A 19,169-nucleotide genomic window follows, 5' to 3' on the forward strand; every position below is an offset into this window, starting at 1 on the left:
TAGCAAAGCTAACGTAGTTGTGACGCTCAGCACACTTTTCTGATTAACGCGGATCTGGTTCCAATTATGATTTTTGAAGAACTACAGTGAAGTGTCTCCTGGTGCACGTCGACATCGTGACGTCGAAGCGTAGGGCTTATTACGTCATGACGTCCCTCTGCGTAAGGGGCGTGGCTTTTGGTCGTCGGCGAGGGCGAGGGCGAGCCACAGTCCGCCGCCAAATTCAAACAGTTGAAGAAAGAGAACGGCCAGGAACGTTGCCCCAGCACTTCTCTCCGTCTGTTACACTACGAGGTAAGCAGTTTGTGGTTTTCTAGCCTTCTTCTTCCTTACCGCACTGGCATGAAGACCCGTATGTGAATCAATTTGCCCTTTTTAAAAAATAAACGTCGGTCAGTTAACGATGCGTTCGTTTTCCTCTTTTTGTTGTTTTGTAAAAGTAGCCTCGGCCGTTGCGTCAAACTTTTAAAAGGGTGGCTTTGATTTAATTTTTCTGTTTCATGTACATGTTAAATATGTGCTTGTTGCCCGCAGTATGGGCAACAAGCAGGGAGCCGTAGCCAGTATATCAGTTCTATCAGGGAAAGGCAGCCTGCTGAGCGAGGGATCCCCATCAGACAAAAGGCATGAAACTCTCAGAGGCGACGAACGTTGTGCTTTCTATTGTTTCCCCAACAAAATCAACAGCCGCCTCTTTAAAAGACTTGCTGCGCAACATTTCTCATCCTTCTGTTTCTAATTCGTTTTTCACGTTTGTTTTTCCCCAGTGTGTTTATTTCACTGGTGCTTTGGAGATTTGCGCTACACATGACTTTATGTTGTTTACACTGGCAGTTAACTCTAATAGCTTAAGCGTATTCGTATTCCTGGATTAGTATTATAGTTGTACCCAATTAGCTTTCTTTAATTAAAGTTCTTGATGTAACAATAGCTTTTTGTCCCTTTTTTAAAAATCAATAAATAAAAGCCTTTGCTTGGTCCCTGTGTTTACTTCAGACAAGCTCAGTCAGGATGGCCTCTTCACTGATGGATGGAGTTGGTAAAGTTGTGGTGGGAGTGTGGCGGGCCCACACCGCCCTGGATGAATCGGACGAGGCAGACTGCTCCCCAGAGGCCCCGGACCGCTTCCGCAAACTTCGCTCATCGTCCTCGCTCAACTCCCTGCGAATGTCGCTGCGCAAGCGGATGCCTCTGCGCGCCGTGCAGACCAACTCCTTACCAGAGAACCCCACCTGGGAAAACACCAAGGAGCAGCCCAAACCCAGCACAGTCCGCAAAATGACCCGCAGCGCTCGCAACTCCATCACTGATGTGTGTCAGGTACATGGCTGGTTGCTCTGAGACTGAGTTTGTTTCATGGAATAATTTTTGAACGATGCATTATTGTTTATTCACATTGTCTTCCCCTGTCCGCTGTGCACAGAGGCTGCAAAGGAACAAAGAGTTTGCACGTGGGGAATGCTTGGTTGAGACTCCTGGTCGCACGCGCGAGTGCGAAGAAGCTTGTGCATCCACCTCCCGCACCCCTAAACGCACACCTGGTCGCACAATGACCCCAAGGCGCACTCCCAGAGCTTCCACCACTCCTGGGCGAACCCCGGGCTCAAGAGCACGCAAGACTCCCGATGCAGCCGTGCGGGGGGTGAAAACAGGAGGTGGCAGGAGGCAACTGGTCCGCATGGCTGCACTGCGAAGCCCCTTCGCCTCTCCAAACACCCAAAACCAGAGAGTGTGAGTCTTCAGAGCTCTTTCCCAGCTTTTTAAATTCTGTTTTATATGCCTTGTTTATTGCAAGCATTTTCTCCACGGGGTTCTTTACCCACTGTCTTGTGTGCATCTTGAAACAGAAAATTTGACCAAGATTTGGAGTCTGTGTCCTCTGGGTTGAGAAGGCTGAAACATCTTTCCAAGGCTTTTGACAGCCTAATCAGCAGGGATGACAGGTAAAAAAAAAAAAAACAACAACAACAAAAAACTTTTTTTTTTCCCAGTTGAACGTTTTGCTCACACGAATGAATGAAAGTTTATTTCAAACACATGTGTGAGGGTTCATGGTTATAGTTTTCCCCTCCCTTCCACCCAAAGAATCTTGAGAGGCCCTTAGTTCCCCATTTCTCCCCCCGAACACATTCTTCCCGGGCAGATTTGAAACTGGGTCTCTGTTTCTGGTATGTGGATGAGGGAGGGGCAGCGAGGGGGGAAATAGCAGAAGCTGAGCATAAGGATGTGGTTTCAGATAAAGTGACAAACAGTCCCTTGAAAGAGCTGGGCAGTACATTTACGTCACTTCCTGTGTTGACATTCAAATCACAGTCTGGACCAGATTGAAGAGAGCAAAGTTGCAGACAGTGACCTCGTTCATGGCGTGCATCATATGCCGCTACATTTTCCTTGAATGATCCAAATGGCTCCTGATTTTTAGACTCAAAACGCTTTCTATTTTATCCCTGCAACAGGCGGTTTGGCTATTCTCTGATGGAGTGAAGGTAAACCCAAATACTAAAACAGTGCTTGCGGTGCCAAATGCTGAAACTGAATGCACAAACAAACGGCTACTTGTCAGGACAATGTTTAAGCGCATGACCACGTCTGTCTAACATCTTGCATGAACAGCCGAGCACATGACTCCTCGACTCGCTACAGTGAAAGGCAGTCACATTGTGTCTGATGAATTATGTGCATTGTTCACTTGAAGGATGCTCCATTTCTCATGCACACTCACAATTCCTTCTCATGTTAATAATTTAATCTGTACTTGTTTCCTCTCCCGTCTTTATCTGTCCCACATGAAGAACTGTTTGCATGTGACAGATGTCTTGAAATATGTTTATTTTCAATTGCCCCTGTAGATCTGCATTTTTTTAAATGAAAAAGGAAGTGTAATCTAAGTTTCGGAAAGTTTTCATGTCTGCCTTCAGACAGAAGGACAATGTAATCATTGCATGTTTCCCTACTTGCGTATTTCTGATCAGTATTTTCAACAACAACAACAAAAAAGTAGCAATAGTACCAAACAAATGCCTGTAGAATGGAAAAACATTTGCCTCAGTTAGTGTTAAAACAACAAGTTAAATCAAAAATTAATTTGGCGTGTTATCTCCTGGCTTATTGGCCCATTTATGGAGATGCCAGCAGTTTTACTTTGGTATGTAGACGACTTGAACTGGGTTGTATAAGTTATAATAATTATCATCCATAAGGTATTTATGAAACAAAGCTACATTAAAGTTTGTTTGTTTAAAGGTTTTTATCTGTATCTGCCATTTGCTGTTTTAAGACATTGGCCTTGGATTTCACTCAGGATCTTTCTTTTTTTTTTTCAATTTGCCCTCCTCTCTGTTTGTGCTCTCTGATTTATCGCACTCCTCTCTCCACAGAAAAAGCGTGAAGGAACATTCTGGAGGAGCGGTGATGAGAAAATTGGACCCCAGCGGCAAACTCAGTCGCTCAAACCTTTCTCGCCGGGCTACAAACGTCTCAAACACACTGGGAGGTTGGGCTCACACAGCTGCGAACACTATTTGCAAGCACAACTGAGCTTTGAGTGTGTAAAACGCAAGTCTACTTTTCACGCCAATGTTAAAGGGTTTGGTTCAAGCATAGCTGTCGTGTTTGCATGTAGAATTTCTATGATTCTGGGAGATTTTACACTTGTCTGTATTCTGTGTAATTGGCATTATACGAATATATGTTGTATGTTTACAAATCTCAGGTTAGCTAGTTGTGGGTGAAATATCCTTAGTGTAGCTACCAAAGGGATTTCTATGTTATCTTTACTTGTCCTAGCTGCTACAACCAAATGTCTGTTACACTTTCAAAAAAAAAAACTAATTCTGTGTTTGATTGTATTCTCTCTGCACAAATGCATTTGCTAGTTTCTGAAACGTACCTGAGAAATTTGCACCGAATCATATCCTTTGAGATAGACACTATAGTTACTGACGGGGAAAATGCATTTTCCTTATATTTTATGTGTTCAGTAATGTTACTAACATTTGTCCTGCATTGTTTTTATTTGATTATTTTTAAGCCAAATTGTTAAATGTATTTTTTATTAAAGGGGATTTTTTTTATACACTAAGTAAAACGTGGATGAAATCTGATTTGGATTTTTCTCTGGAAGCAGAAGTCTGCAACTTTTAATGGCCTGCGGATAATTCATGCACCAACACTATGCATAAATCATTTAATAATGTGATGTGGGAAAAGTGTGATGACTCATTACCTGATGATGGCAGAAATGATGTTAAAAGCCATATCCGTCAGGTTATTAGCGTAGTGTCAAGCAAATTGCCTCCAATAAGGCAAAGCATGTTTGTTCTCGCTGGCATTTCAGTTTAGTGGAAGCGCCTTCTCGGCAGTAATTAGGGAAGGGACATATCCTAGTTAAATGTGAACAGAATATTTCATAATAAAATCTGTGAGTTTAAAAATCCAATGCTTTGTGTCTTTATCAAACCACAATACAATTGCACCTTTCTCTGTTACTGCTGCCTGCTTTTATCATGTAATTATAATGTCTGAGTGGCATTAATAATAACAGGAAGTTTATGCATTGTTCCGAAAAAAACAAATGAGAGTTGCTTGTGAAACCAGTTAACTTTATTCAGAGTGCATTTTTGTAGAGCTATGTTAAGGCATTAAGTGTAAACTTTTTGAGCCAATTGACAAAATGATAATATATATAGTACAGACAGTTGATTATAAAAATGTATATAAATAAGTTTTCAATATTGAAGATCTTAGATATTTCCCATATATACACACACACACACACACACACACACACACACACACACACACACACACACATATTCAATATAGAGAAGCCATTGAGTCACTACCAACTTCATATATGGCGACGTGTGTTGCATTACTCATTTTTTCCCCCATAAAAACTGTATTTATCATTTGCAAAGTTCACAGAAATGGAGATCATCAATAATAAATAAATAAATAAAAGCATCACAATTTGTAAAGTTTGACATAAAACAGGAGAATCACAACATCACATAATTTTCCAGGGGCATAGACTAATTCCAAGACTAATTCCAAATATTCGCGGTTTTTGTTGCTGAAAGAAAATACTGCGTCGCCAAACCGAGCATCGCTACTTTAGTCCCTTATGGGTTCCCGTCGTCAGTCCAACGCCTTGCCGCTTTAGCTCCTCCCTGTCTCTCCGGCTTTGTACCCAGAGCTGAACCCACGCCGCGGCTATCCTCCTCAAGATACCGGGGCTGCATTATATCCCAAAATGGCTCTCCATGTACCCAAGGCTCCGGGCTTTGCCCAAATGTTGAAGGATGGCGCTAAGGTGAGATGAAAATAAGAATATGTGTCTGTTTCCGCCGCCGTTGCGTTTTCTGTGGTCACGCTAGCTAGCCTCAGCACCCGTGCTAGCATGCTAATTGCCGTCATGTGGAGAGTTCTAGAAGACAGCTAGGCCGCTCGCTGCTGTCGGAGAGGCACTGCTGTGGGGGGGGGGGGTATATCATTAAAATATATTAAAGTCCTTCCGCGGTATTTAAGCCGGTAACATGCGCTGTTCTGAACCGAAGTAATAACTGACAGCAGTCGCGCCTACTTTGCTTCATGACTGCGCTGGCTGTCTGTTGAAGTTGAGGATGCTTCCTATTTTGGGTTCGCTTGCACGCTTGCGCTCATCTTAGGTCTGTAGGTGTGGTTGGTGCTTCCATTCATCCTTCTAGACGTTCGATATACAACTCATTTTGCCAGATTGATTCAGGATTTTGTTTTCTACATATGACAAAGACTACAACACATGTATTCTTGTAAAATACTTGGTTTGTCCTCCCGTGATTAATTAATTGATTGAATGATTGTGTTTATTTCGATTATGCAAAAGAATGTAAATAAGACAAAACAATTAACATGAAAATATACATTCGGAAAAAAGTGAGAAGTAACACTTATAAACTCCCACCCATTCTCCTTGAATAACTTATTACAACTTCCTTGTTCTTGTAAACCTGTCTAGACACTCATGCTGATATTTATAGTCAAAATAAGCGGTACAACACACCTATAGAGTAATTGTACACATCATTGTGGATATTTATATGTTTGTGTGTACCCTCCCTTGATATGTTATATTGTTTTCCGCAGCACTATTCTGGACTTGAGGAGGCTGTTTTCCGGAATATCAGAGCCTGCAAGGAGCTTTCTCAAACCACACGAACTGCCTATGGGCCTAATGGTAAGAACCTTTGTCGAGCTGAAAGCCATTTTATTTCACTTATTGCTTTGTCACCGCATTCAAACACCTGACTGTTGCATTGTAGGTATGAACAAAATGGTGATCAACCACTTGGAGAAGCTGTTTGTTACCAACGATGCTGCAACAATTCTCCGAGAGCTCGAGGTTGGAAATTTTTCAACTCTTAACTCTAAGCATTATGTCTGTTGGAATGCAAGGTGTGCAATACTGAGCCAGGTAATTAATGCAATGATTATTGTTGTCGCGTTTGCAGGTGCAGCACCCAGCAGCAAAGATGTTGGTGATGGCATCCCACATGCAGGAGCAGGAGGTTGGCGATGGCACAAACTTTGTTCTGGTCTTTGCGGGAGCTCTACTGGAGTTGGCTGAGGAGCTGCTCAGGATGGGTCTGTCTGTGTCAGAGGTGAGCAGATGTCATCACCGCCTGGTAGGGCTGAACGATAAATCGTATTTGCGATAATATCGCGATAGGACAAAACAAGATTCTCTAACCGCAAAGACTGCGATTTGATTGACGCGAGTTCCGGTCACGTGACTTGCGAGCGGCACAAAGCAAAGCAGGTAGTGAGAGGAGTCGATGCTGCGACGAGCTGGACGGACGGAGCGACACTCAAGGAAAAGGTCTTCCTGGTTGCCACCAACTGGTGGCCGTAGTTTAGCAAAACAGTGTCGGGAGAGATCCATAAATAAAAATGCAGAACGACTACCGAAGCACCAAGGTCCACAACAGTCCGAGTTGTGTTTGCTGGCAGCGAACCGTTGCCTCGTAAGTTCGCACCCTATAGCGGTTTTAACGCTGCTAGCGTGTTAGCATCGGTTGAATGAAGCTGTCGCTGTTTTGTGCTTTGTGTGGGCCTAAACAAAATCATTCTAAGCCCGATTAAAATGTCTTGCAAAAAACAAAACAAAATATACGCAATATTGAGGGAAAACATTGCAATTAGATTATTTTCCATAATCGTTCAGCCCTACCGCCTGGTATCTCTTAAGCACTTCTATAGTGGTGTACCTCTTGGAAACATGATCTTCTTTTCCTGATGAAAGGAGAGGTTAAATACTGGGTTTGAATCAGTTTTTCTTGTTTGCGTGGTTGTTGCACAGGTGATTGAGGGCTACGAGAACGCATGCAAAAAGGCACTGGACATCCTGCCAGACTGCGTCTGTGCCTCAGCCAAGGACCTCCATGATGTTAATGAGGCAGCGTCACTCATCCGCACAGCAGTCACTAGCAAGCAGTACGGCAATGAAGACTTCCTCTCCAACCTCATTGCACAGGCCTGTGGTGAGTCGGCAGTAGCCTAACATACTGCATCACAGCCTTATGAGATTATATTAACGTTTCCACTGAATGCTCTTCCTCTGTTTGCGCTTCAGTGTCCATTTTCCCAGAATCTGGAAGTTTCAACGTTGACAGCGTCAGAGTTTGCAAAATCTTGGTAAGCAATTTCACTTCTGCATCCATATTGTGATGCCTTAGCTGAGTCCATCAGGCATTCTTGGTGTTTACCACAATTACCAAAAGTTTAAGGAGTTTTTTTATTTAAATTTGTACAGAGTCATCCTGTAGATCCATATACGGCATCATAACATCATTTGAAATTAAATTATCTTAAATTATCTTTATTAGCTAACTCTATATGAGCTTGCCTTCTTTCACCTGTCAAAGTAAGGGTCTGTGGTGTGATGTTTGCAGGGCTGTGGAGTGCTGTCTTCCTCCATGTTGCATGGCATGGTGTTTAAGAAGGAGGCAGAAGGAGATGTGACATCAGTTAAAGATGCCAGGATCGCCGTCTACTCGTGCCCCTTTGACTGCACGGTGACCGAGACAAAGGTAGTCTGCACAGGAGCCTCCGGTCTCCTCCCTCAGGTTTTAAATTTAGACGATCAAACCACCGTGTGTGTAATTCAACCGTGCCTGTCTCATAGGGTACAGTGCTGATTCACAATGCGAATGAGCTCATGAACTTCAGCAAGGGAGAGGAGGATATGATGGAGGCCCAGGTGAAGGCCATCAAAGAAGCCGGCGCCAATGTGGTCGTGACCGGTGGAAAGGTGGCTGACATGGCGCTGCATTACGCCAACAAATATGAGCTGATGGTGGTGAGGTAAGAGAGGAACCGCCCCATTGTCCACACAGTCTCACTCTAACCTGCAAAGTGCTGAGTGATTGAAATGTGTTTCAGTATTGTTTGAAATGAGCTTCCCTGTGGACATGAAGTGAAAACACTTTGTCAATATTTCTGTGTCAATGGTCAGACTTAATTCCAAGTGGGACCTGAGGAGGTTGTGCAAGACTGTTCAAGCTGTGGCCCTTCCAAGGATGGTGAGCATCGTTGTGACAAGTTGATGCCTGCTATTTCAAGCACAGCAACGTAGACACTTCTGTCAAATACACAAAAATCATTTCTCCTTTTCCTAGACTGCTCCGACTCCAGAGGAGATGGGCCGCTGTGACAGTGTTTACCTGACGGAAGTTGGAGACACTCAGGTGGTGGTCTTCAAGCACGGTCAGTCACTTTTAAGAAAAAAAAATGTTGATATTTAAACCCGATAGTTTCTATAAAGTTGAGGTTTAACAAATGCTGCTTTGGTGCTGCTTGTTGCTAACAGAGAAGGAGGAAGGAGCCATCTCAACGCTGGTGCTCAGAGGCTCCACAGACAACCTGATGGATGACATCGAGAGGGCCGTCGACGATGGAGTCAACTCCTTCAAGGTTCTGGTCAGGGTAAGTCCACAGAATGAATCAGAAAAAATAAGTTGGTTAAACATTTGCACAGCTGTGTCATGTGCACTTTTGTCTTGTTTCTGTAGCGTTAAAGTCTATTTTGTTATTCTTCACACTCTCTGTAGGACAAAAGATTGATACCTGGAGCAGGAGCCACTGAGATTGAACTGGCCAAACAGCTCACCTCCTACGGAGAGGTACGCTTTTTGCTGCACGATCAGTTAGGCGTGGAGGATTCAGACTTCTGCCTCTGCACTTGTCTGCAGCCTCACCAGCCCATGCAGGTTAAACATGGCAACTCCTGTGTGTCCCTCTGCAGTCTTGCCCAGGTCTGGAGCAATACTCCATCAAGAAGTTTGCTGAAGCCTTTGAGGCTTTTCCCCGCGCACTGGCTGAGAACTCTGGCGTGAAAGGAAGCGAACTGATCTCCAAGCTGTACGCGGCACATCACGAAGGGAACAAAAACATGGGCTTCGACATTGAGGTGAGTGAGTGAGTGAGTGTGTGCTTGAGAAAGGCACACCCCACTTACTCTCTTCAAGAATCCATTCATCCAATGTTTTACCACTTGTTTTTGGCAATGTCTTGGGCTCCATGTTGACTGATGGAGACGATGTGACGTTTGCTTTAGGGTGAAGGTCCCGCACTGAAGGACATGCTGGAAAGTGGCGTCCTGGAGCCGTATCTGGTCAAACACTGGGGCATCAAACTGGCCACCAATGCTGCCATCACAGTACTGAGGGTTGACCAGGTGTGTACACAAATACTGCTAACCTGCCATTTATGGAAAATCATCCGCAAAGAAATGCTTTACACCAGGGGTCACCAACGTGGTGGCCACAGGCACCAGGCAGCCCCCAAGGACCTCACGAGGAGCCCGCAGACCCGTTTGAAAAATTGCACGGCTCAATGAGCTGTGTCTAAAATTCAATGTTATCCAACCTTGTTAAATCTTTTTCGATAATTATTGAGAACTCATGAGCTTGGATAAGTGTCTTCACATAGATAAGTATCATTAATAATAATACATAACTCGGAGAGTTTGTTATTTCAGGAGAATCTAGCAAACTAGTAGCCCTTCATACGGCTCAGGACCAAAAAAGTTGGTGACCCCTGCTTTACACGCACAGCAAAATGCCTCCCCGGACAAAGACGGCAAATCGCACCTCCATCCGTAGTCCCAGGTTCAGCAGGTGAACAGTCTGACCAGCGGTCTGCCAGTCGTTCAATGAGCGTGTGAAAACGTGTGTGATGCAGATCATCATGGCTAAGGCTGCAGGGGGACCCCGGGCTCCCCAGCAGAGGGGCCACTGGGACAAGGACGGCTTGGAAGACGAACCAGAACATTTTCAAACTCACCATTAGAGGGCGCTCACGGAGCCGCTCACCAGTAGGTCCTGGAATGGGCGTGTTTTCAGTTCACTCAGATTTGCCTAACTCATTCACGGGATACTGCAGTTCTGCAAGAATAAGCACTCTTGCTTGTCACCACTAACAGCGGTTGCGATACAGGAATCACTGCACTGAGGGCAGAGGGTGTTTTAGTACCTGGTGTGACACTGACAGAATCACTTAATTTGAGTGTGAATTAAAAATAACAGTGATGTGGTGTGATGGCATGCGGCATGCACTCATTAACTCACCATTTATTTTGTTTGAGAGAACTTTCTGAGGTAAGTATAGAGTTAAAAAAAAAAAGTTATTTTAATGATATTTAAAGAAGTGACTGGAGGTGAACATTTTTCTCCTTTTTAAAGCGTTTTTCTCTTAAAACAAATAAAGAGCCTTTGGTTACTTCAGGCTTACACTTGTGTCTCTTTGAAGAACCCTTGTAGAGTCTCTGTGGGTTTGAAGCCTGCCAGGATCTAAGTGTCTGCTGTGTTTCCCTCCCAGATCATCATGGCTAAACCAGCAGGGGGACCCAGAGCTCCCGAAGGCAGGAAGGACTTCGATGAGGACGACTGAACCTGCTGTTAAAACCTGTTCCTTGTAACCCTGAACCGCACCTACACCGATTCGCCATCTCTTTTCTACTTGTTTATTTAAAGCTCAACAGTTTGGTTTATTTTGTAGAATCAGCCACACATGGGTTGAAACATCATGTCTGGATAGCAGCTCAGCTGTTGCTTTTCATGTTCTGTGTCCCAAATAAAAAGGCACTTGCGCTGTCACGCTGTCATGTCGTGGACTCTGTTGTGGTCACTAAGCGTTATGTTTTTGCCATTGGTTTATTGCCTTAAGTAATTCAGTGTAGATTCATTATTTTCAGTTAACTCTTGACTTTTAAAACCCTCCCAAGAATCACCACCGAGAACGAACGCCCGCCACCTGTTTACTACAGCAGATAATGGGGTCACAGTGCTGTACTCTGCAGTCCTGCCACCAACACGCATGTTCTTCATCTTTGATGCTGCCTGGAGGCTCCGCACTTAACATGATGACATGCGTCAGAAATTATGCATGCACTGGTTTATTTTTAGAACCCGGGCTATCATTGTAAACAGCCTCAGTCAAATTTCTGTTAGCGCGTTTGATTCACTCAGACTTGCGTTTTGCGCGTTTGTTTCTGGTTTTCGCAACGTTTTGCAGTGTGTATGCACTCGTCGGCCACAGTACATATGTATGTATGTGCGTGCGCGTGTGGGGGGGGGGGGGGGGGGGGGGATTGGTTTGAAAACGATCGCATGATTAAAGTTTTAAAAACAAATTGGCGGTGTGGCCACTAGGTGGAGCTGAACACCAATTTACAGTTTCAGCGGACGTCAAAGCTGTGGGCGGATTTGCTCTGACGTTACCCATACTGTGGATTAACGTGTTTATGTCGCCATATCCACTGTCACATTGTTTTTTTTTTCCTTCTTCTCTCCACGGGAGCGCGCGACCACATCCGCTGTGTCACACACGATTCTGCTAGCGCCGCTTCTTCTCTTTTTTTCCCCTCGCGGTTTCGCTGCGTGTTGCTGATGCGAGTGCGGGCAGGACACCGGCAAGTGCCTGGATGAGGAGCCGGCGACGCGCTGACTTCCCGGTGCTGATGTCCTGTCACTCTGATGGGGGCCGACGGCAGTAAAAAGAGGAAGGTAGGTCCGGTCCGGTCCCGTCCAGTCAGGAAGAGAGAAAAAGCGCAGGTGTGTGGATGTGTGACGCAGATGGGGGGAGGGAGAGGGGGGGCTTCCCTTTAAAACCGCACTTTCCTTAATTCATGCGGTGCGCTGATGTAAAGCGTAATCAATCAGTACGTAGTAAAAAATATCACACCGTGTAATCTCGTCTGCTTCGTAGGGGAAATAGTAACAACCTTTACTATTAAGGAAACTAGTGAGGTCTGCACTATTTATATATCTTGGTCAACTCTTGCTAAAGCATCCTGACACTGACAGATCAGGGCTTTCAGATGCCGAACGTCAATACGACGAGGCCATTGACAGCAGCTGTTTTTTTTGTTTGTTTGTTTGTTTGTTTTCTGCTGACCGACCATAGATGCGTCCTTTCATTTGGTCCACATCATAATAACATTGTGCACGGATGATCGCACACATCTTGCGCCGCAGATCTGTCATGCAGCCCGGAGGGAGGGAGGCAGGAGGAGGAGGAGGAGGAGAGATGTGGGGAGCTGCGTTGCTTCCCCACATCTCTGCTCTTGTAGGGGAGAAGATCTGCATTTCACAGTCAGAATGAGGATTACTGCCAATTGTGCTCTTGAAAAGAGGGGATTTGACTTTGTGTTTCGGTGCACAGGATTGAGGGAAAACAAGATCTCATCAAGAGCGGAATATTCAATTGCATTTGATGTTCATCTTCCATTTTCTTGCAAAAGCTTGCCTGTTGCATCTGGAGAGGTGAATTTGCAATACTGCAGCATTGAATGAAAACGCAGGTTTCTGTCATCTAAGACAAGCTTCAGTTGCCTTAGATGACAACAGACTTCATCCGTGACCAAGAGTCATGCAAGGCCCCTATTCCATTTGAATTGAAATAAATTAGTGACATGAAGCAGTTTGAGGTCAAATTAGCCAACCAGAACTGTTGTTTTCATGCAAAATGTAAACCCTTAGAGCGTCCAGTTTCTGTGAATGAAGCAATTCTGCCTCTGCCTTGTAAACAGTCTCTCTCTCTCTCTCTCTCTCTCTCTCTCTCTCTCTCCATTCCACCACTGTTTGCTCTGCGAAGAAAAGAAATCGGGCTGTTTTGTGAGAACACGTCTGTCTTGATAGGATTGATATTCGTCCTTGCGCAAAGAAAACGGTCAACAATTCCATCCAGCGAACAGCCACCAGACAAATGGTCGCGTCTGCCCGCTGTCTAGAAAGGCTAAAAGGGGCCTCAGTGAGGTCTTGGGATCTTGTAGGTAGCTTTAAAATAATCTCCTCCTAGAAATAGTGTCCAGTGCTTCAGGTTGCGCCGAGGCCTCGCAGTGACAGCCGCTCACTCTTCATGTTCCCTGTGTCTGTGAAAATGGATGGATGGAATAATGTTTGTTCCCATAATCTATAACCCGGGTTCATCGATTGGTTTTTGGTGCACTCCTCTCCCCCGCCTGTCCCTGCAGAGGTTCGAGGAGGATGAGGACGTGTCGCGGTGGCGAGGCTTCCTCTCCAGCGTGGGTCTGTCTTTCCCTGCCAGTCTCTGTCGCCTGGCATCGCCTGCCTTGCGTCTGGGCCAACGCCGCATGCTGCAAGGCAAAGCCCCAGACATCCCAGAGCACGTCCTGAGGTTGGCAGGGGTCGGCCCGGACAAGCTTAGGTCTGAGTGGAGCCTGCCAGCCTTCGTTGCCATGTTCCTGCCTGAGTTCCCCCATAAAACTGTGCCTGGCCATGAACACTTCCAGGTAGACCCCGAGTCTGGCACAAACACTCTCTTTTCTCTTTTTTTTTTTTTTTGGCCCTTTCTGGTTGATTTACATCAGTGCTTGTGCATCTTTGCCTCTCTGTGTTGACCAGGTGTTGAGTTACATCGCCAAAGGTTCATTTGGACCCATACTGAAAGTGAAAGACAAGGCCAAACAGAAAACATACGCTGTCAAAGTGAGTCCTTTGCCAGAATCCTGTGTTGTTACTGACTATCACTCACTTTATAAATATAACATATTCAAAGTAAATATTCATTTAAAATGAATGATATTGTATTGTAGTTTTTACTGCTGCAGTTTTATGACTTGTGTATATTTTTGTATTGTATATTTTTGTGTATTTTGATGGCACTTTTGGCATTTTTGTGCTTATTTATGTTGTACAACGCGTTTTCTTATCTAACAGGTTATACCTAAAGCAGAGATTCTAAGACTTGGCGTCCTTGAGCAGTCAAAAGAAGAAGTTATTGTCCAGGTCAGTGCATAAAACAGGCTTGAGGACGTCTTACTTCAGAGATTGGAAAAACAAACCCCCCCAAAAAAATTGACCTTTGAAAAAGGAAAAAAGAGCAACAACTAATTGTCTCTATTTCTATATTGGGCTCTGAATTAATTTGAGCCTATGTGACTTTTTTGTAAAAATTGATTTGAAGTTATGGATTTATATCTTTCTTTTAATCATACAAAGGTTTTTCCTACCTTGTACATTGTTTCAGTAGAACTTCCGCCTTCCTCAAAAGTGCCAGTTGGTGGCATATGAGACACATCTTTATGTTTTTTTGTGAGAACATAATTTATAGTTGTAAATGTCAGTGAGATTGCAGCTTATTAGTGAATCCAGACCTCAAAGTGAACTTTGGGATCTGAACACTGCTTGCTCGTATTAATATGCCAACCAGAACCTTGAGGCTGACCAGTCTGATCTGGAGTAACATAGATTGAGAAGAATGTCTCCGGCCAGAAAAAATAAATCATCTTTTTCTCCCTGGGAGAAAAGAGCAAGTTTGGGTCTTTGTGATCGGGGCCAGAAATGAAGATTTGTTTTCTTCAGACTGATGTTGAACCTTTGCCCACAGCGTCAGGTTCGCCATCCATTTGTCCATGACCTCCAGGACTGCTGGCAGACTCAGCGCCACCTCTACATTAGTGAGTCAGCCAGAGAGCAGTGAACCAAAGCAACCCAGTTCCACCACCCAGAACCCCTTCACTTGACGTTGTCTCCCCTCCGCTCCGGTGTCACCCAGGACCTGCACACAAACCCAAACCCAGCGCCGACAAACGCTGTGTGCGAGAACTTCCTATTGATGGTCCTAGACATCAACACACCTCCCCCGACCCAACATCCCTGGCCTGCCACTGCTTGTGCATCTGTATCTTTCTTGCTACCCCCCACCCCCACCTCACCCTCTTTGTCCCACCCCCTGCGAGAGCAAGAGCCCCTTTTCTCCCAAATCAGCCACTGACTCAGAAAGCGTGACCCACTTTGCCCCTCCCCCCCCCCCCCCCCCCCCTTCCTCCCTGGGGTTCTGTGAGAACAGAGTGCGTCAGCCCCGGGACCAGATGTTGAACGCTGCTGCAGCTCAGCAGGGACATGCACCCCCACGCTACTGCTTCACTCACTGAATCATTGCTGAATCTTTAAATTCTAGGTGTAATTGTGGGGAACATCAGCAGGAAATCAGGACGGCGTAAAGCCGACCGTCTTGTATTTGAAGACACATTTTTGTCTTCTATTATATATAGAAGATATACATATATTTGGTGATGCACGCTTGTCCTCGCTTCCAGATTGCACTCCTCTCTCCTGTGATTAGTAGGGCACACCCTCCTCCCAAACTCTTCCTCATTTACCGCCTCACGCTTGGGAGCAGAAGCTGGTTTTAACGCATCCCTTCTCCCATAGTGTGCGACTACTGCAGCACGGGAGACCTGTACACCTACTGGCAGATGATCGGTCACTTCTCAGAGGACACGGTGCGAGTTTTTGCAGCAGAGCTGGGCTGCGCACTTGGTAAGCACGCAAGAAGCTTAGCTCCACACGATGCTCCCGCACCTTTGACCTTAGATGTATTAATTACATCAGCGATGCCTTTAAGTTAATCCCCCTTGGTGACACCATAATATGTTAAAGGAGAGGAGGCCTAATTAATGGAAGTTGAGGTCTCAAAGGGTTTCCAAATGCATCGAGCTATAGCTGAGTTAGAGATGGCAAACTCATTATTAACAGTTCTGTGTTTTGTTCTTCTCTGTATTTCTTCATGAAAGGCTTCCTGCATGACTTTGGCATCATCCACCGAGATGTAAAGGTAAGAGATGGGGCAAGTCATAACATCTGGACTCGATAATAATCAGACTGCAGATTTGTTTTCTGCAACGCTTGAAAACGACATAATCCAAATGAAGGAGTTGAAGAATATCCACTGCAGTTGAATTGAACTCATGCAAAACAACTCACGCGCCACTTATCATGCATTTTGCCACCTTTCTTTGCAGATGGAGAATATCCTTCTGACAGACAATGGTGAGTGATAGCACATCCCCAGCAGAGAGCAGCACAGCTCAAGTGTAGAGTGGAGGAGACACAGAGAACCTTTCAGAGGACACCCTGATCCTGCACAGCTGGCGGCCAGCTGACATTAATGCAACCAGTGCATCTATAGCCACTGATCCAACTGGCTTATTTAATGAGATAAGATTATGATGGGGATGTTTCAGTGTAAGATACCAGTAAGAACTGCGTCAATAAGCAGAATCACAAATGGTTTGTTCTAGGCCACCTGCGTCTGGCTGACTTTGGTTTGTCCCGTCGCTTGGAGAGAGGAGGCAGAGCGTTCACCATCTGTGGCACCATCCAGTATATGGGTGAGAATTAATCCAGCTCTCTTTTACACCGGCAAATTCATTTTGCCGTTCAGAACATCAATGCATGTAAATGCGGTGCATCTCATGCATGCATGCCCTTCCGCCCTCCGCTGTGCAGCCCCAGAGGTTCTGAGCGGGGGACCTTACAACCACGCAGCTGATTGGTGGTCGCTGGGAATTCTGCTCTTCTCATTGGTTACTGGGAAGGTGAGGTCATTTTGCTAGTGGGCACAGGATGAGCTGCGTGACAAGCCCACAAGTACGCCATCGTTCTGTTGGTGATGTAACGCTGTGTGGGCGTTCAGTGCATAGATGATGAATTTTGATTGTTTTTGCCTGCTATTTCATTCATATCCGTTGCAACACATTTTAAAGTAACGTTTTGAAATAATATTTGCTGTCAGCATTTGTTTTAAATACATCATTTATGTCCTTCAAATATAAAGGCAACTAAAAGTCTGTATATATAATATCAATTCTTGTCAGTTCCCTGTACCGCCAGAAGCAGATCACTGCAGCATGCTCAGGAAAGTGAGGAGTTTTCCCTACGAGATTCCCCTCAGCTTCAGCCCCCCGCTGGCCTTGCTGATAACTGAGGTAACCAACAAGCTTGTTCCACTGGGAACCATACATTCAAGTAGAACATCAAATTAACCTCGACAAACCTCGACTCTGTGTAATGTGTTTTGACACTTTCTGAAGCAAAACCACAAAAATTAAAAAACAAAAAAAAACAAAACAGCTGCAACAAATAAAGACAGGAAATCAAGAAATCTCAAAGGAAGCACTTTTATTTTTCCTTGTTCAATAGCTTTTGTGCAAGACCCCTGCCCGCCGCCTGAGGACCATTGAGCGTTACAAACGTCAAACCTTCTTCAATGGGATAACCTTTGACCTCGCCCTGCTGCAGCGCCAGCCTGTGGAGGTAACCGATAAATGTCTGACTGGAGCGGTTCTGCAGAGAGTTTTGGTGTTTTAAGTTTGCAACCTTTCTTTGAATCGTTGTCCAGGTGATTCTGCAGCTGAGAGAGAGACCAGATCGCGCCGCTAAGGCTCGGCGAGGCCTCACTTTATCCCTGCAGCCTCTCAAAGGTTTTGACTACGACTCATTCCTCAGTCCGCCCACTACGCCTGAAACCCAGCAGGACACCGGCAGACAACCTCAAACAGCCGTGGCCTTGCCCGGCCCGGCGCTCAGACTGCAGGCTGCTCAGGAAAAAGGGCAACGCAGAGAAGTGTTTGTGTGACTGGGTTTACGATGCGGTCACTGGCACAGTAATGGTCATCATGGCCTACATGTTTGTCTGTTTTACTACAAAACCTTTCACCTTTAGGCACAGACGACTTGTGGCATCTGAAACGTCTGACTGACGAAAAGCAAAAGCTCAGATGAGTAATTTAAAAAAAAACTATGAATTACAGTAAAGGCCACTATCTGGGGTGAGTTTATGGTGTTTTGTGTTGCACCTGATATGATTCAATTCAGTTACTTGCTTGCCTTTTTCCCTCTGAACACCTTCCTCAAGCCTGTTGTCTTTGCTCAACAGTTGATTGAAACACCTGGCACAGTTCTGCTCTTAATGCAAAACGTACTACTGATTTCATATTTACAACACGCTGGGGAAAAAAAACAAACTTTTCTACAGTTAAAAAAAAGTTTTTTCTTGCCTCGTTCATGACATCTTTGCTCTAAAACATGTTTTATACTTTTATCAATGATGTGATTGAAACTATTCCTGTTTGTAACCTCCATTGCCTCCTGTAGTGGCAAAGCATCCGTCTCTTCACTCCCAATTCTCCGTGAACACACTGCAACACTGGTATCGTCAGACATGTTGGCCTTCAGCTTTTACTTCAGTTTGAGCCACATAGAAGCTGCGACTCAGGGCAGCGCAAGTCGGCTTTCAGCCTTGGACCAACACTGAGATGGCACCCAAGTAGCAAATCTCTGCCAGGTTGCTAGTATGTGTTTCAATAGAAGCAGGGTTGTTGTTGGGTTTTTTTTATGATGTCCAGGCCTGCCGTTACCCTGCACTCTCATTGACCCCCCCCCCTTGCACTGATCATCAAATTATATTATGATTTTGTGAAGTCTGCTTTTCTGTGTACCCAGAATGCCTCACGTGTCACCTTGAGCTTGTATTTTTGAACATATATGAAATCCTCTCAACAGAATTTCTATACAATTTTGAATGCTATTTGTTGTCAAGTTACAATGTATTTTTTGTAAATTGCCATGTAGCACAGATGGAATATTAAACTTTTACTGTACAGAAATCACCTTTTGGGCTCGTTTCATCCCGTGTCAATTTAGTTATATAAAACGTCTTGCTTTGCGCCGTTGCTTCACCTTTTCTATCAGTTGCACCTCCAGAACTTTCACTAGCAGAGTAACAGAAAGGGTTTATCAGTTCAGTGATAAGCTCTTAGCTTAAAAGGCCAGTGTGTAAGAAAGGTACTGCAAACAAATGAACGCAATTGTTTCCACGTTTAG

General features: G+C 44.9%; 3 protein-coding genes across 8 annotated transcripts; all 3 read left to right on the forward strand.

The window, feature by feature from the left end:
- Nucleotides 1–149: 149 nt before the first annotated feature.
- Nucleotides 150–4,433, forward strand: pimreg (PICALM interacting mitotic regulator). Of its 5 annotated transcripts, none has more exons than XM_076031382.1 (6): nucleotides 150–294; nucleotides 997–1,320; nucleotides 1,424–1,731; nucleotides 1,848–1,943; nucleotides 2,457–2,486; nucleotides 3,378–3,516. In XM_076031382.1, exons 2-5 carry the CDS (start codon nucleotides 1,012–1,014, stop codon nucleotides 2,482–2,484), a joined length of 741 nt encoding a protein of 246 aa, XP_075887497.1. In that variant the 5' UTR covers nucleotides 150–294; nucleotides 997–1,011; the 3' UTR covers nucleotides 2,485–2,486; nucleotides 3,378–3,516. The 5 variants fall into 5 exon arrangements, with proteins under 5 accessions (XP_075887497.1, XP_075887498.1, XP_075887495.1 ...); XM_076031383.1 differs by having other exon boundaries at nucleotides 1,851–1,943; XM_076031380.1 differs by lacking the exon at nucleotides 2,457–2,486 and having other exon boundaries at nucleotides 3,378–4,433.
- Nucleotides 4,434–5,153: 720 nt separating this feature from the next.
- On the forward strand, nucleotides 5,154–11,135 carry cct8 (chaperonin containing TCP1, subunit 8 (theta)). 2 transcript variants are annotated; one of them, XM_076031385.1, is made up of 16 exons: nucleotides 5,154–5,314; nucleotides 6,127–6,217; nucleotides 6,303–6,382; nucleotides 6,492–6,641; nucleotides 7,340–7,520; nucleotides 7,613–7,674; nucleotides 7,932–8,069; nucleotides 8,165–8,343; nucleotides 8,495–8,561; nucleotides 8,658–8,745; nucleotides 8,849–8,964; nucleotides 9,090–9,161; nucleotides 9,284–9,448; nucleotides 9,596–9,715; nucleotides 10,222–10,354; nucleotides 10,858–11,135. In XM_076031385.1, exons 1-15 carry the CDS (start codon nucleotides 5,255–5,257, stop codon nucleotides 10,327–10,329), a joined length of 1,677 nt encoding a protein of 558 aa, XP_075887500.1. In that variant the 5' UTR covers nucleotides 5,154–5,254; the 3' UTR covers nucleotides 10,330–10,354; nucleotides 10,858–11,135. The 2 variants fall into 2 exon arrangements, with proteins under 2 accessions (XP_075887500.1, XP_075887501.1); XM_076031386.1 differs by lacking the exon at nucleotides 10,222–10,354.
- Nucleotides 11,136–11,627: 492 nt separating this feature from the next.
- On the forward strand, nucleotides 11,628–18,038 carry rskrb (ribosomal protein S6 kinase related b). Its single transcript, XM_076031388.1, has 13 exons — nucleotides 11,628–12,044; nucleotides 13,514–13,792; nucleotides 13,905–13,988; nucleotides 14,220–14,288; nucleotides 14,890–14,959; nucleotides 15,717–15,824; nucleotides 16,079–16,119; nucleotides 16,307–16,334; nucleotides 16,586–16,675; nucleotides 16,794–16,882; nucleotides 17,162–17,272; nucleotides 17,487–17,600; nucleotides 17,686–18,038. Exons 1-13 carry the CDS (start codon nucleotides 12,015–12,017, stop codon nucleotides 17,920–17,922), a joined length of 1,350 nt encoding a protein of 449 aa, XP_075887503.1. The 5' UTR covers nucleotides 11,628–12,014; the 3' UTR covers nucleotides 17,923–18,038.
- The last annotated feature ends 1,131 nt before the right edge of the window (nucleotides 18,039–19,169 follow it).

The sequence above is a fragment of the Nelusetta ayraudi genome, unplaced genomic scaffold (assembly GCF_046127955.1).
Source record: "Nelusetta ayraudi isolate G7.1 ecotype Tasmania unplaced genomic scaffold, CSIRO-AGI_Nayr_v1 ptg000033l, whole genome shotgun sequence".
Classification (NCBI taxonomy): domain Eukaryota; kingdom Metazoa; phylum Chordata; class Actinopteri; order Tetraodontiformes; family Monacanthidae; genus Nelusetta; species Nelusetta ayraudi.

Excerpts from the sequence above, each read along its gene's own strand:
- rskrb (XM_076031388.1), top strand. The coding sequence starts at position 12,015 with ATGGGGGCCGACGGCAGTAAAAAGAGGAAG. Across the intron at positions 14,289-14,889 it reads AAGAAGAAGTTATTGTCCAG|CGTCAGGTTCGCCATCCATT; the intron begins GTCAGTGCATAA and ends CTTTGCCCACAG. Across the intron at positions 15,825-16,078 it reads AGAGCTGGGCTGCGCACTTG|GCTTCCTGCATGACTTTGGC; the intron begins GTAAGCACGCAA and ends TCTTCATGAAAG.
- pimreg (XM_076031380.1), top strand. The coding sequence starts at position 1,012 with ATGGCCTCTTCACTGATGGATGGAGTTGGTAAAGTTGTGGTGGGAGTG. Across the intron at positions 1,732-1,847 it reads AACACCCAAAACCAGAGAGT|AAAATTTGACCAAGATTTGG; the intron begins GTGAGTCTTCAG and ends ATCTTGAAACAG. Across the intron at positions 1,944-3,377 it reads CTAATCAGCAGGGATGACAG|AAAAAGCGTGAAGGAACATT; the intron begins GTAAAAAAAAAA and ends CTCTCTCCACAG.
- cct8 (XM_076031385.1), top strand. The coding sequence starts at position 5,255 with ATGGCTCTCCATGTACCCAAGGCTCCGGGCTTTGCCCAAATGTTGAAG. Across the intron at positions 7,521-7,612 it reads CCTCATTGCACAGGCCTGTG|TGTCCATTTTCCCAGAATCT; the intron begins GTGAGTCGGCAG and ends TTTGCGCTTCAG. Across the intron at positions 7,675-7,931 it reads TCAGAGTTTGCAAAATCTTG|GGCTGTGGAGTGCTGTCTTC; the intron begins GTAAGCAATTTC and ends TGATGTTTGCAG.